Source organism: Mastomys coucha, unplaced genomic scaffold (assembly GCF_008632895.1).
Source record: "Mastomys coucha isolate ucsf_1 unplaced genomic scaffold, UCSF_Mcou_1 pScaffold16, whole genome shotgun sequence".
Taxonomy (NCBI): Eukaryota; Metazoa; Chordata; class Mammalia; order Rodentia; family Muridae; genus Mastomys; species Mastomys coucha.
Genome location: NW_022196898.1, coordinates 80,324,238 through 80,340,109, shown reverse-complemented (window position 1 = coordinate 80,340,109; position 15,872 = coordinate 80,324,238). Strand labels below are relative to the sequence as shown.

General features: G+C 41.5%; 1 protein-coding gene across 8 annotated transcripts in view; it reads left to right on the top strand.

Annotated features, from left to right (window-relative positions):
* Npnt (nephronectin) overlaps positions 1–15,872 on the top strand; it is a 69,162-nt gene that overhangs the window by 25,283 nt on the left and 28,007 nt on the right. For 4 of the 8 annotated variants that reach the window (XM_031375559.1, XM_031375558.1, XM_031375554.1 and 1 more), the window contains 4 exons: positions 6,237–6,329; positions 9,419–9,511; positions 13,846–13,965; positions 15,502–15,621. In XM_031375559.1, the coding sequence (XP_031231419.1) occupies positions 6,237–6,329; positions 9,419–9,511; positions 13,846–13,965; positions 15,502–15,621 (426 nt within the window). The remainder of the gene's footprint in view (positions 1–6,236; positions 6,330–9,418; positions 9,512–13,845; positions 13,966–15,501; positions 15,622–15,872) is intronic. The other 4 variants (XM_031375561.1, XM_031375560.1, XM_031375555.1 and 1 more) reach the window with 1 other exon arrangement.

The following is a 15,872-nucleotide window of genomic DNA, read 5'->3' as shown; positions in this document are numbered from 1 at the left end:
AAAAGACAAAAAACCAAAATTAAAAAAAAACCAAAAAAACAACAAACCCTTAGATGTAGCAATACTTCATTAAAGCTTCAGAGTAATAGAATAAGGAGATTATTGTGTTTTAAAATACTCTAGCAGATTCCTTTAAAGTCTTTGGAAATGACAGAGTCTTTCTTCAGGGCACTTATCCTTAGAAACGTCCCTAAGTGCCATTATGCATTTGAACACCATTGTCAGCTCTCCTTCCTTTCTGCTTAGCACTTTATCATAACCTCTCCTTCCTATTTCCAAATTACCTCATACGCTGGCCTCCTTCTTCTTTCTTAATCCACCAGAGGAATAGATTGAACATTGGCCTGAACCAAGACATTTTTTGCTGAAATTGGTCAACTCACTTAGCCTGAGCTGATTCAGTGGCAGTGGCCATGTCTTCCCTTCCTTATATGGGTAAATACAGGGAAACATTCAGCCACGTGAAATGGTTTTGAGTTTAGAGTTGAAGAGAGCATTTACTAGATAGCCTTCTAGATAAGAACCAGGGGTACTTTACACTGTTTTTGATGACAGCAGGAATGTAATGTTTCGAACTTGTTGAATAATTGACTAGGGTCAATACAATGTTTGGGGCAAACTGAGAGCTGTTTTCTTTCGGGGAGCTCTTGCCTGGTGAGTTGTGTTCTGCAAGTGATATATGATGACTCAGGGCCCTTTCCAGCGGTTCTTTATAGACTCTGCCTCTATTCCTTCTACGTTCTACTAATAAGTAGTGAGGGGATTTCACATAGCTTTCAGTAATGTTTTCTCTTCCAAGGTCAACTGTGCTTTGAAAATGAAGATGCTCTTCATATTTGCATCCCCACCCCCCCTCAAATCTACCCAAATCCATTCCATGGAGTGGCTGGGAATTATGGGAGCTCTCTAACAGTCAGTTTTACAGCTATTCTTTCTTCTCTGCTCCTGAATGCCTTTTGTCACCTTGTTCCTAAGGAAGATGACCTGGAGGAGAAGGCATGATACCGTGTCAGAATGACACATGGCACTCAAGGACTCAAAGGCATTCTTATCTTAAGGAAATCCCTGTAGAGGATAGAGCTCGGATTGGCTTTGTCCTCATCGCTTTCCAGAACAGCCTTCCTCTTAGCATTTCAGCTTGTCCTTCTTAATCCAGATGTTGGCCCTTGATAGCCAGTGTAACTCACATGGGTATGAAACATTTTACAATTAATAAGTGAGATTAATTGCCACCTAGCTTTGGATAGGTAGATCGATATCTTCGTCAGAACAAGAAAGCACTGCTGAGCTTTCAGAACCCCGGATGTTAGGATGACTGAGGAAAATTTTAAAATACACTCAAGAGAAGCATGGCCTCGGGGTGTAGAAGAACCGTGTTGGCTTTGAATGTGGATACTTGTTTCTCTTTCTAGTCAAAACAATGACTTAGCAGTTACTCAGCGACCCCAGAGATGTGACAGGAATATTGGGCCACGTTTTGAGCAAGATGTACCTCTGTGTACTGAACCTGAAGGGAGAAAAATCTATCAGATCAGTGATCCTCATGAGGCCTATATACTGAGCTGAAACCCTGTGGGCATGACTGGGACTGTACACCATCAAATGTGGTCCATCTGTCTTGTTCCTGATCCACAGAGATCAGAGAACCCAGGCAGGCCACTCCCACTACCTGTAGTGTGTTTCTTCCAGACTCCATGCATTATCTCCTGTTGACAGTTTGGAAGATTACTACAAGATGAAAACAGATCATCAATCATTTCTCTTCACTCAGGCAGACGCCTCAGTTCACTGAGTAGTATAGTTTATGCATGCAGCTTTTGCCCACCCCTGAAAGCCATATTACAATGGAATTAGTTATTACAAGGCAGGCTAGTTTACACAAACATGGGGAACCAACTTTGTATAGTTTTTTAAATGGGCATGCGCTTTCTGATTCCTCATATATATTAACGAAGCTCTTTGCGTACTTGCATGCGTGCGTGGCATGATAGATATAAAAGACATGGTGTGCTCTATTTCTATACTAAAAGTTACTAAAAGGACTTCCAACTGTGTATCCAAAAGAGCAGAACAAAACACCCTTGTCTGTCTTGATAAGAGCAGGTCAAGTTCATCTTCCAGAGCCTGGTGTTCGAGACCAGTCAGGGAGTGTATTTGGCTGGGTGCGAAGCGACAGTGCCAGAAAGAATGGGGCTAATGTTATGAATCCTTCTCTTTCTTTTCATTCTCTAGATCACTGGTCAGAAGAGAGCTGTAGCTTTCCATTCCCAGCAGGAACACAGACAAGCATTTTTGACAAGCTCCCCTAAGTATCATCCTAATGGCTCCACTCAGTGACTTCTGTTTATATTATAAATTAGCTAGAATTGAGTCCTTTGGAGTATAGAAAGTGTAATTTTCCATTGTAAACTTACCGTGCACTATGAAATAGAAACCAAAAGGCATTCTGTAGGAAGGCAAAGGGAAATGGAAAGGCAGGGATCCGAAGCACCCTGCTGGCCTGTTGTCATCTATCTGGGGCTTCCTTTGATCTCATCTGCTGTCTGAGCACTTCCGGGGATAGCCTACAGAGACTGGCTGAGAGAGAATCCGCTCCCTGCCTTCCCTCTTCACCTGTTCACACTGGGAGGTCTTTACCTGCAGTCTCTGCTGCTCCTTTTCTTGGATGCTTGCTCTCTGTGGTCATAGTTCCGACTCAAGGCTCTGTGATTACAGTCGTTGTCCTCACTCCTCCCCCACTTTGAAATTCTCTAATCCTGGCCCCTGGCATGGCCTAAACAAAATTAGTCACGCCCCCATCTCTCCACATGTGTGTATCGAGTATAATAAATGATTGGTGCATTTTTATCGACTTCTCTCCCAGACCTAAAACCCAGATTGGGGGAGGGGAGTTTTATCAAAACTTTTGTCAAGAGTTTTAATTTTCTCTGAAGGAAGTAGTTGGCTGTGTCAGCTCTGTTGCGTGCTCTGCCACTTTTAATAGCTGTTGCATAATCTGGAACTGCTGGTTACTTCGGGTAGAAAGGCGATCTGCAGTTTCTTTAAAATGTTGAGTCCCCCAAATGCTGCAGAACCTTTAACAGCCCCGACCTCTTGGAATGTGTACATTTGATGCACCTAGGACTAGGGCATCCTGCTGGGAACAAACAAAGGAGAGAGGAAAAGCAATCCTTTGTGAGTAAAAGGCACCCCAGAACCACGAATGAATGGCCATCAGCTGCTCAGAGGCCAGAGGCCATCCAACCTGAGGCCACAGGTCTGTACCATCAAGTGCCCTCCAAGTGCCCTGCAAATAAGCATCAAGTTTACAGGGTTTTTTCTTTCTCTCTCTCTTTTTTTTTTTTTTTTGAGACAGGGTTTCTTTGTGTAGCCCTGGCTGTCCTGGAAATCTCTCTGTAGACCAGGCTGGCCTCGAACTCAGAAATCCACCTACCTCTGCCCCCCAAGCGCTGGGATTAAAGGCGTGCAGCACCACCGCCCAGCATGTAATGCTACTTTTTAAGGAAAATATCAAGTTCTGGGTGCCTCAGAAGACTTGATTATTTAGTTTACATTCGTATATAAAAATGTTATAATCAGTGGAATAGCAATCTTTTTTTTTTTAAGTATTCATGTTTGTATGTGCATGTACATGAGACATGGTGCCTGTGGAGGTCACAGGACAGCTCCTGGGGGTTGGTGGTTCTCTTCTACCATACAGGTCCTTGAAATCAAACTCAGGTCATCAGACTTGGTGGCGGGCACCCTTACCCACCGAGCTATTTTTCCAGGGCAGACTTGGTGGCAGGCTATCTTAACAGTCCTGCAATGTTTTCTTTCTAAAATGACTTTTTTTTTCAAACTTGCATTTCTTGATGACAAGGCCTAGATATTACAGAGAACCATGTTTGAAGGACTTCTTCACTCAAGTCCGAGTTTAAGAAAGCTCCATATTCTTTTCTCTTCATTCTGCCCATCTTCTTCTGTGGGCTTTGAAGCCACAGTAGGGATTGTAGTCAACAGGCCTAATTGTCACAATAAACAAGCTGACCAGGACAGGGCAAGTACACCCTGTGAAAGACCAGGGAGAGCTGATCGAGGGAATGTCCCAAACAAACATACAGTGTAGTTCAGTTGCAGGAGTCTCAAAGGGAATGGTTGAGAATTGTCTGAGGAAACTGGAAGCACATCCCAGAGTGGAACACAGCATGGGCTGCAGAAAAGGGACAGGCGTCCAAGGCTTCAGAAGGCAGAGGTATGGTTGATGGCATGGCCCTAGCTCAAGGCCTATCTGCTTTGCACCTGCTGGTTACCGAAGCTCATCTCTTCCTGTCATGAACGCAAATCATGGTTGCCTGGGTCCAGCCTGAACTTGAACTTCTCGGGCCTGAATGCTCCCTTTTCCTCTGAATGATGTACAGTAATTCCCCAGATGATGATAGTCTTACAGAAGCTTCGCATTTCCTGCAGATAAGTTAAACTCCTCCATCTGAGAGTTTAGGAACACTGCCACCTCATTCCAAGCATGAATGGTTGCTTCTTATTCTTCCGTGAGCGCTTACTCATCTTGCTAATTACTCAGGCCTCTCACCTGACCTCTCACCTTCGGTGGACTTTTGCTGCTCATGTTTCCTCTCCGTGGGTGATCTCCTTTCTTCGCTGTTCCCAGGCTTCACGATCCAGCACACTCGTCTGTATGAGGCTTTCTGTCCAAGTCCGTATGTGGTGAGGCCTTTACACATTGGCTGTTTGCTACCACTATGCTCATGAATAATTATTGTCTTGAATTGAGAACGTGTGTCGTGGGGCTGGAGTGATGGCTCAGTGTTTTAAGAGTGTGGATTACTCTTGCAGAGGACCCAAATTTGGTTCACAATACCCATGTTTGGTGGCTTACAACCGCCTATAACTCTAGCTCTAAGGGGTTTGATATTCTCTTCTGGATTCTTCAGACCCTGTATTTACACATTCGTGCATGCACACACACACACACACACACACACACACACACACACTTTAAATCTAAAAAGGAACATGAATAGTATTGTCTTTTTTTTTTTCGAGACAGGGTTTCTCTGTGTAGCCCTGGCTGTCCTGGAGCTCACTTTGTAGACCAGGCTGGCCTCGAACTCAGAAATCTGCCTGCCTCTGCCTCCCAAGTGATGGGATTAAAGGCATAAGCCACCCCGCCCCCGGCAAATAGTATTGTCTTTAAATAGATTGTCAGCTCCTTGAAGTCAGAAATCATGCTGTTATTTTTCATATTATAGTATCTATTATAATAACATCATGAACATATAGGATATACTAGAACAGTCTTTCCCATCCTTGGCTCCATGACAATCTGGCGTCATTTAGATAACTTATTTGTGGGTGGGAGATCTGAACATTGTAGAATGTTGTCTATGCTCTATCTGCCAGCAAACTCCAAAATGTCTTTAGACATTGACAGATGTTCCCAGTATGAAAAAGATCCCCGTGAAATGCCACTGATAGAAGGCAAGCAGAGTAAACTTCTGAGCTGGGAAAAGACTTGCGTTAAGAGAAGTGCATGAGGTTGTTAGAGAAGAATAAAGTTAAACTGGGAACTTTCAATTTTGATGACATACAGGAAGCCACTATAAACTGAAAATAAAACAAAACTGTAATGTACACCAGGGTCAAGAAGGATCAAGATGATGAGAATATCTGTGAATATAAATAATGAAGAACTTCATTTTTGTTTCATTTTTAATCTCCTTATTCTTAGGCCATCATTGCCTATAAAATAATATGCTGTCATTTAGTAAGAAATTTATGTCTTTTTGGTTTGTCACCATATTGTTGATTAAACCCAGGGTATCCACATTCTAGGAAAGTGCTTTACTACCAAGTCACATCCTAACCTAGAAAAGCTAGTGATTTCACAGACACCCAGTAAGTTCAGTTTTGTTGAGGTGTACTTGACAGAGTAAGTTTTAAAATTGTGTGTGAACATTTTTTTTAAAGGTATGCATTACCTTTTTTAATTATTTGAGCAGTATTCTCAGGTGACAAAAATTTTCAGCTACAAGTGATACATATATGCTAAATTCATACATGCAGGTTTATGGTATAGGCAGTGAAAAGAAACTGCCTACACTATAAGTTTTAGCATAACTTTTGCTACTTTATTGCAAGTTGTTAGTGTTGTATCATCACACTGGGCTGTGACCTTAATGCTGTACGGGGGCTGCACTGCTGACCCAGGATTGACACACACTGTCCTCTTTCTACAGCTGTGTGTCAACCACAGTGTAAACATGGAGAGTGCGTCGGGCCAAACAAGTGCAAATGTCACCCTGGATTTGCTGGGAAAACCTGCAATCAAGGTAGGCAAACCCTGTGGGAGCCATGGCACCTCTATCCCTGACACATAAAGAATTCCAAATTCTGACCCCAGCCATTTTCATAGCTGTTTCTCCCAACTATGAAAGAGTTAAAACAACAACAACAACAACAAAATGAATGGTAAATCTTAGACAAATATATTTTCCCAAAGGATGTTCCCTTACTTATATGCTTGGATACTCATTAAAATTTGTTTGTGAAGAAGCAAATGGTTATATATGTAACTTAATTCTTATATTCTGGAGCCTGAGAGAGATCAGCAGATAAAGGCTCTTCCTGGGCAAACCTAGTAACTTGAGTTTGAGCCTTAGAACCCAGATAAAGGTGGAAGGAGAGAACTAAATTTACAAAGTTGTCTCTAGCATCTACACATATGCCATGGTACACACACCCCTACCACCTCATATACGTGCATGCAAATAAAACAAAAATACATACATGCATACATACATACATGTATACATACATACATACATACATACATACATAATATGGTTTTAAAAGTCTTTCATTCTAGAATTTCTTCTTTCTCTACCAATGATCGGTAAGGCTTTTAGGAAGTGGAATACCATTTGTTAGACTTAAGTATGTATGTAATAACAAAACTGGTCAGTTTTTTAAATTTGAAGAGACCAAAGGTCAGAGATATTAGATGTCTTGCCTGAGTAAACAGAACTAGTTGAGAAAAGCTATGTTGGCTTCGAGCTATGACTTACACAGTCTGTATTAATGTTGCTATGCTAGTTTTCAGTGAAAAATTGCAACTAGAAACTTGATGATTTCACTCTTCCTTCACAGCCTTCCACACAAGGCTCCTCTTCTTAATTAACTGCATCTGCAAATCTCAACAGTTAGAGTTAAAATGCTAGAAAGAAAGAAAAGTTAATGTCGACTTTCATTTGAAAAGTTAGGTTTTACTTGAAAACAAAAACTAAGCTCACGAGTCTTAAAACACGTGTGACTTTGGTGTCCCTGCATAACCAGCAGTCAGGGTGCATCCCAGTAGGTTCATTCTTGGGCAGCAAGACCTTTGCAGCCCCTCTGGTTTCTGGGTTCCTAAGGAATGTTAGCATAGGACTCATATTTGCTAAGTATACATTACCTACTCATTAACTGAGTGACAGATTCACACAGGACTCTTAGTCTTAGGAGTCATAGGAACCTAAGGGAGTCCCATGGAGATTTTTGGTATCACATCTTATGTGGTCAGAGTCCATAGACTGAGCTAGTCAGTTACAAGCTGGGAGGAATGACCTGGGTAAGTGTGAGCTCAGCCTGGAGTCCCTATAAACCTTACTAGAGCAAATTGTGCAGACTTACCGTACAATAAGTTCAATGCTTTTATCTAGGCCTACACATTTTCATAAAGTAAAAAGCATCTCTCCGAGACACAGGAAATCAAAAGATTTTTTTTTTCCTCAAGGAAAGAAGTGTCAGTAAGCAGTAAATTTGAAATAATCTCACGTTACTAGAAATTAGCGTATTATCAGTTAGGCAGTAGGGTAAGGTAGTCTCACTCCAAGGCCCAGCCTCCGCTTCAGAAGTAGCCTTGGAAACCTGCTTGGTGGAATAAAGCTGTTGAATGAATAACAGACACTAGAGATGCCTGGGCTTGGGTGTGACCAGAATAGCAAGGCAAGCTATGCTTTCAACTGACTGGATTTCATAGTCTACACACCCAGGCTGATCTGAGGAGCTCGCTCCTCCCTCTGTATCATTTTCTGGACTTGTTGCTCTAAGATCAGATACGAACTTATGGCTTTGAAATCACTAGCATACTCTATAAGACACATGCTGCCTTTTACAGTGGATGGAACTCAAACTTAAATTCTGACAAGATTATATCTAATCATTTGCTCTCTCCTTGTTATTCTCCAGTAATGTTATTCATGCCTAATTCCTTCTCCTTAAGCATCTCTACCCAAACAAATCCACCCCATCCAAGAAAGGATGCTATTATAAATAATCCTTTTTCAGTCATCCCACTGGCGAATTCCCTTTGGCATGTAAAGGACATCACCTGGAGATTCTTTAGCACACAAATGTATCATGTCGTCATAATTTTTTTTTTTTTAGAAATTAAGACATTCTTCTAAATGAACATTTCATATTAATTTGAAGAAGAAATAATTTATAAGTATTGATTACTAACTAGTTTTGGATTGGTTTCTGATCCATATGTTGATTTCCTCATCCCAAGGAAAGGAACAGCATAGAACCACGAAGTAGAAGTAGAACCAGACCTTAAGTGTGGGTGTGCTGCTCACAGCAGAACATCAAGTGCCTGCTGAGCACACTCTGTGAGTGCGTCCACCTAACTAGGGCATTATCAACAAATAAAAAGTTCCAACCCCAGAAACAACTGTGCCTTTAATTTAGAAGGTTAAGTGGCTGATAAACAGAGAGTTGTCACACAGAAGGCAAGAGGCGTCCTTGCCTTTTGACATCCAGCTTTGAGCCCCGTCATGTCGCCATAGTTGGTTAGATAGCAAAGGCAACAGTTAGCATTGCTTTCTAAAGGGTCTGATGTGCATTCTAATTCAATGTGAACCAAACCTGGCATAAGTTGTTATTTTTGAATAAAAGCATGATGATCTGTCGCGTTTTGATTTAGGTAAAATCCATATGCAAATGAGCATTTGTGCATTACTTGGGAAATATTTTAAAGTGTTATTAGCAATGTAACAATACAAGAGAACTCCTAAATTGGTCATTTAAACTTTAATATTCTAAACATGGTTAGTTGATTATGTCAATTCTTGTACAATGTGGTTTCATTGCCTAACTTCTGTTGATGAAAGTCATATGCTAAAATCTTTTTATTTTTTAATGCTATGAGAATGGTGGATTATTAATTTATAATTTTTCTTTGGGAAGGAAGGTAACTATCATAAATTGTTAGAGAGAAAATAAAGAAAGAGAAAATGGTTGGAAATTATTTGTGAAGTAGCCAGAGCCCTACTAAGTTCCATCAACATTTTGTAATTGTTTAATATATACTTGTGAAGATATTTAGGGCTAGAAATGACATCAGTTCAAAGCTGACTCTTACCTTCTCCCTGCTGTGAAGATGAGTCCTTCTACCCAACTCCTCTTGACCAAGGCAGTGAACAGCCTCTTTTCCATCCCCCGGATCATCAAGCCACAAGTGTACCTTCAAGGGGTGAGCGTACATTGTCTCAGGTGGTCGCTGCTCCCACCCGCAAGGCTTCCTGCAGTTATGTGACTTCTTGCAATGAAGGCTGGTGCAGAGACGCCCAGCCTTCAGCCTGAGCATGTGAAGCAGGCCCTGGGACTTGTCACCTGTTGCTGATTCTCTGTGTCCTGGAAAGCAGGGCGCTTTCTCTCGCCTCTTCCTGTATCACGAATGCCTACTTTCCCCTTCCCCTTCTTTTCTGAGTTTGGAAACCTTCTCTCAAAAATCAGATCACAAGACAGGTTTTGTTTTCGTATATAGGAAAAGTCAGTAATTCCTCTACAAAGCTATGGGTTTGGGTGGCTTTTTCCAGGTAGATTTTAAAAGGAATTGAATGCCCTTCTCTTACTGTCTGGGATATAGGGTTTCAGGTTTGTTTAGAAATCAGACCACACTTCAGCATCTTTCTGTTGGTGCACACTCTGTAATGGCCAAAGGGTGGAGTTCTGGTCCTAATTAGTTGTTCATTGGTGATCTGTCGGAAGCGTCCCAGTCTTACTCAGTGTGTAGTAAGGGACAGGAAGGTAGCTCTTGCCCTGCTGTCTGTGGGGCTACTGTGAACTCGTTCACCTGCAACTGTTTTGTAGTCTCCAGACTGATGGAAAAATCTGTAGGGGAGTGAGGTGGTAGGGTCACTTTCCACGTCTAGATTTTATTTTTACCCACTGATATGCTTAACTTACAATAACTGAAATCTGGTGAAAAATTGTTGTCTCTGCTGATTGGGAACTTGCTACATTTAAATTTGTACTTGTTCTGTACAAGGGGCCAGAATGATGGATGGTGTTCATTTTAGAGTTGCTCATAGTAAGAGAACTATGGCCGTCGATAATTAGACATCTATTCACCTGTGACCTTACTTTAAAGTTTTAAAGGTTAGATTTCTGAAACATCATCCAATTTAAGCATCAAAGGGAAAAGGTCCAAATGTCTTAAAGCGAACAAAGGTGGCTTTCTGTAAAATCCAGTGGTTATCGTATGTGAGGACTTTCGCCAGGTTTTTCAAGCTACCTTTCATTGTCTGCATGCTAATACAGTTTCTGACTCTCTTTGTCCTGAAGTCAAATAATGATGCTATGCAGCTTGCATTTCTGTTCTGGACCAGCTCCTTCCTGCTCCTCCTAGCTCCTGAATCCACCAGCCTGCTTAAATGTAGCCGTGAGGATAATGTTCTTCATGAATTATATGTGTAGTATTTAAAGTGTTTAAATATAAGGAATAAAATTATATCCTTTAGTATAAGATATGTGCATGATAGAGTTCATTATGATTTTATTATAGATCTATCCTATGCTTCCAAGGTAAGATTAAAGAAACCTTAAAATAGAAACACTAAGGTTTATTTTCTAGACTCACTTACCAATGTTTAAATTTCTATAAGACAGTGAGGATCAAAGGGGAGCCTTTCGTGCTTGTTATAAGGACATTTACTGGAATTTGAAAGTGTCCTTTAAAACTTCTGACTTGATTTGATAAAAATATAGATGTGAGTACCACATTTATCACATATTAACTCAATTTTGTAAGGCTTTGGGTCAACACAGAAATGTGGTGGGGTAATTATAGACTGGAAGCCCTGAAGGACAGATGCCAGGAGCTTTGATGTTCCCTGCTCCTAGGCTTGGAACCCTGATTGGTTACGCCTGTCGTGGTTCTGGTAAGGGGCGCTGTGAGTGTGTGGGAGATAGGGCCAGACAGTCATCAGGGATGCTACCATAGCACCCGCCACCTGTCAAGGGAATGCCATCTAGTCATTAACAGCTGCTAGAGCCATTTCTCAAGCTGCTTCCACATGCCTAGAATTATTACATAGCTTTTAATATCAGGTAATAGAACCAATATCTCCTCATGTTGATCCATTGGATGCTTTCTGTTTTCTTCCTTTTCCATATTTTTTTCATAGGTTCTTTTTAAAAGTATGACAGTTTGGTGGGTTGTCTTTTTTTTTTTTTTACATAATATTTTTATTGATTATTTGGGAACTTTATTTTATGAACCCTGATCACGTTCACTTCCCAGTCCTCCTACCTTCGTCATCCATTCCAAAAGGAGGAGGAAGAGGAAGAAGAGGAGGGGGAGAAGGAGAAGGAGGAAAAATCAAGTTGTGTGGGATAACTGTGTGCTCACTGTGTGCTCACTGGAGCATGGTCAAACTCCCAGTGACCAGCTCCTTAAAGAAAACTGAGTCCCTCCTCACCTGCACCACACCAGAGCCATCGATCCCTGAGATTGCTACCCTTCAGCATCTTTAACACAACTGTTAGTTTTTATATTCTTTCAGATTCGTGATTCCTAACCACAAAGCACTTTTCCTATGGGAAGGAAAAGGTAAATATGGATTAAAAGCTGTCATTAAGACCTCTGGCAAATAGGCTAGATTCTCAAAGTCATGCTAAGGGTCTCATTGACCAGCACTGGACCAGCTTGTGGAGGCTCTGCCTCCAGTTGGCTTCAGCTTTAAGTAGGGGTGGGTGCCAGAGAGACTCCCACAGGCATCGAATACCCCTGCCTTGTGAGCTTGCCCTGGTTGTAAACAGCTGCTGGTTCCGGTAAGAAACCACTAGAAGTTTCTGTTGCTCTCTAAAAATAAACTAGGGAATCTTAATTGACACTCTAAAAAGCCATCAATAGCCTTCACCTGAAATACAGACTCATGCCTTACTCTATTTTTTTGGCTTTTGAAATAAGATTCTCTCTTACACTCAGCTTTATAAGCACTTCGTAGGTTGTCTCCAGGGAACCATAAAGGCCAGCGTGACTTGACAGGATTGATGTTAAGGATGATAAGAAAACGTTTAGGAACTAAGAAAGAGTTTCCTGATGCAAATGATTAATATGGTTTCAAATACAAGGCAGAAGAGAATGAACAAACAGGAGAATTTCACCTCAGGCAGCCACGCTCATTCCTGCAGCTTTCAACAGAGTTAGAACTCAACTTTTTTGATAACAACAATCTACACAGTACCTTCTATGAAGAGGGATTCTTTTTTAAACACTTAAAATATGGTTCTGTTTTGAAAACCTTTGGCTGGACAAGAGACAATAAAACAAAAAAACTGAAGAAAATGTCGGAAATGGTATTTGCTGTGTTTATCTAACCTTTCTAGAATTTGCCCTGCTGCCAATGTGCTTACACTGTGGTAAGGACAGACAAAAGACCAAGTTGGAAAGTCAGTTAACATGAAAACTATTTTGAGGTGTAATATTTATTTGGTAACTTTAAAACATGATATAACTGGATGTTTCAGTGAAATATCACAGACCTCTGGTAAAAGAGCAGTCAGATTTAACTTTGATTAGATTAGGAAACGGCTATTATCTGTATTTTTATTCAGTGATATGGATAAATTGATCATTAAATTATGCTAATCGGGTAGTTACGCTGCTGTTCCCAGACAAAGTGAACATGTGGTCACATTTCTTTTTAATGAGGCCTATATTATGGGCATTACTATTTCATTGTTTTATGTCATTGTGAATTTTATGTTCACTTGAGGCAGTGTACAAATTGTGCTGGAAAACTTTTATATTGTGGGATTCATTAATTTCCCATTGATACTTAGGCCAATAAACATAAAATACATAATGATGTTTTGTCCCTTAGCGTTCCCACATGTGCCTCTTAACTGCCACACGAATGAAAACATGTTGAAAAGCTCTAAAAACTTGTTTAATGACTTGAATGGATTAACAAGCAGGGAGCTGAATTTTTCTTTACTCCGAAGTCAGCATAGCACCTATCAAGTTGAACAAGGAAAAAACCAGAATGGCAGTCAGTCTGATCCACACAGGGTTTTTCCCTTCGGAAAACCCAGCTGCCCTTTGAGCAGGTCAGATCATTCTGCCAGTTTTAACACAGGCACATGCGCTGTGAAGTGAAATGCGTCCTGTAGCATCCTTTTTTTACTAGAATCCATTCGAGGGAGTGGTTCTAATGGCAGGGCACAGGTATTGTGAGCTTAGTAACAGTCACCCAGACAACAGAGCAGCCCTACCCAAGGGTTGAGGATGCTGCTCTTTGTAGGAATTACAGACAGGTCTGTAATTAGAATTACAGATCTATGGCAAGGAGGTTCTCAACTGTCTAAGGTTCAGCGAGTCCTAAGGTCCCAGACAACGTCTGGATGATCCCAGTGTTCAAGTCAAGATGCTGCCTGCACAGGCTTTACCTGTCATGCAAGTGCTGATTTCCCTGTCTTGACCCACTTTCACCCTCATCTTCCCCATCGAGGATCGTTTTGAACATTCCCCATCAGTGCTGAGGTTGTGACAGCTCTGCTTTAACCCCTCACTGTTCGCAGACTTAAACGAGTGTGGCCTGAAGCCGCGGCCCTGCAAGCACAGGTGCATGAACACTTTCGGCAGTTACAAGTGCTACTGTCTCAACGGATACATGCTGCTGCCAGACGGGTCCTGCTCAAGTATGTCAAGAATCTTAACTGTTTCCTAAGTGCTCTAGGCTTGATTTCTGACATGCTTTGGTAGCCTGCCTTTGGGGAAGCTGCCTCTTCATCTCCACCCAACAGGATGTGTGACCGTGTTTGTATGCGCGCCCGAGGAACTACAGATCAAAACCAGAGGTGCACACTTATACACACGACATTCCTCTTATGGTGCAGGCCAACATTAAATGGGTTTATAAATTGTATCTAGAACAGGAATCACATTTTCTAATGTTTTTCTCAGCGTGTTTTTCCCCATGTTCTCCATGTCAAAGAATGTTAACAATCACTGGGGCATTGCTTAGAGAAAATCCATCCAGTCTGTTTATAAATATTTCTCAGTTCATTTTTATAGAATGATTTAAGAATTACCAAAAAGCCGGGCAGTGGTGGTGCATGCTTTTAGTCCCAGCACTTGGGAGGCAGAGGCAGGCAGATTTCTGAGTTCCAGGCCAGCCTGGTCTAAAGAGTGAGTTTTAGAACAGCCCGGGTTTCTACACAGAGAAACCCTGTCTCAAAAAACAAAACAAAACAAAATTACAAAAAAAACAAACAAAAAAAAAAAACCCTCTGTTTTAAGTGGAAATGAATATAACATCAGAATTTTTTTTTTTTTTTTTTTTTTTTTTAATAAATAGGGTCTCATGTATCCCAGGCTAGCCTTGAACATGATATATATGAGAATGGCTTTGAATGGCTGGTCGTCTTTCCTCCACTTCCTGAAGGCTGAGATTATTGGCATGCACTGCCACAGTTGGTTTGATAAGTTGCTAGAGTTAGAGCCTTCATGCATGCTAGGCAAACATTCTACCAACTGAGGTACATCCCCAGGCCTAAGAAGGCCCATTTCATGTGTATCTTTATCAGAGAGCATTGAGTGATGTTCTCTGTTAGCACTGGAATGTGTTTCCAAGGTGGTCACTACCCTAAACTTCTCTGTAGGCTGAAATTTTACGTTTCTAAAAGAATCAACAAGTAGTGGCCTGGTTTATTTGAATTTTATATAGAAAATAATAGTACCTAATTTTATTTAGAGCTACACAGACATACCACTGGAACTTTTGGTTGATGAAAATACATTTTAATTGCATTTGTCCATGGTTGCAGAGTCCCCTAACATTGTGGGGCTCGATAGGGAATCTTCTTTTGTCCTATAGAGGATTTGAATATGGAGCTGAGACAGTCAATTCGATATTTTGTTTAGGAAGAACCCTTAACTCAAGTAATCTGAAGAAAGACCTCAGTTTGACCTGAACAATATGTGTCAGAGAAAGCTTTATCTCTGCCTTCCAATCCGTCTAGAGCTTCAAAAGGAATGATGGGGCGGGGTTACTTTTCAATCATCCCACGGCCCAAGAGCATCTTTCCACCCTGCTTTCCCCTTCTTAGAAGGCTGGTCAATTGCCTTCCTGTTGTTGAATCCCTGTCACCTCTTGGCAGACATGTGAGAAAAGTGAATGAGATGCAGACACTGCCTTCCTCCGGGAGGCAGCTGCTCACTCAGTCTCTTCCCAGGTGCCCTATCCTGTTCCATGGCAAACTGTCAGTATGGCTGTGATGTGATCAAAGGACAGGTCCGATGCCAGTGTCCGTCCCCTGGCCTGCAACTAGCTCCTGATGGGAGGACCTGTGTGGGTGAGTGCATTCATGAAGCATCAGTCAGGAGATACTGTGGGGTGAGGAAGGCAGACAAAGGGATAAGGAAAAAGGCGGTTATGTAGTCAGGTGTGTAGCTGCCTGCCAGGAGATGTCGGGTATTTTTGAAGAGGATTTCTGGGACTGGACCAACACCATCTTAGTTTTGAAACCCTAAGGGCAGGAGGAAGAATGAGACAGAGGGAACAATCCATATGCAGCCATAACCCTGCAGGAAACAGGGCGCTGTG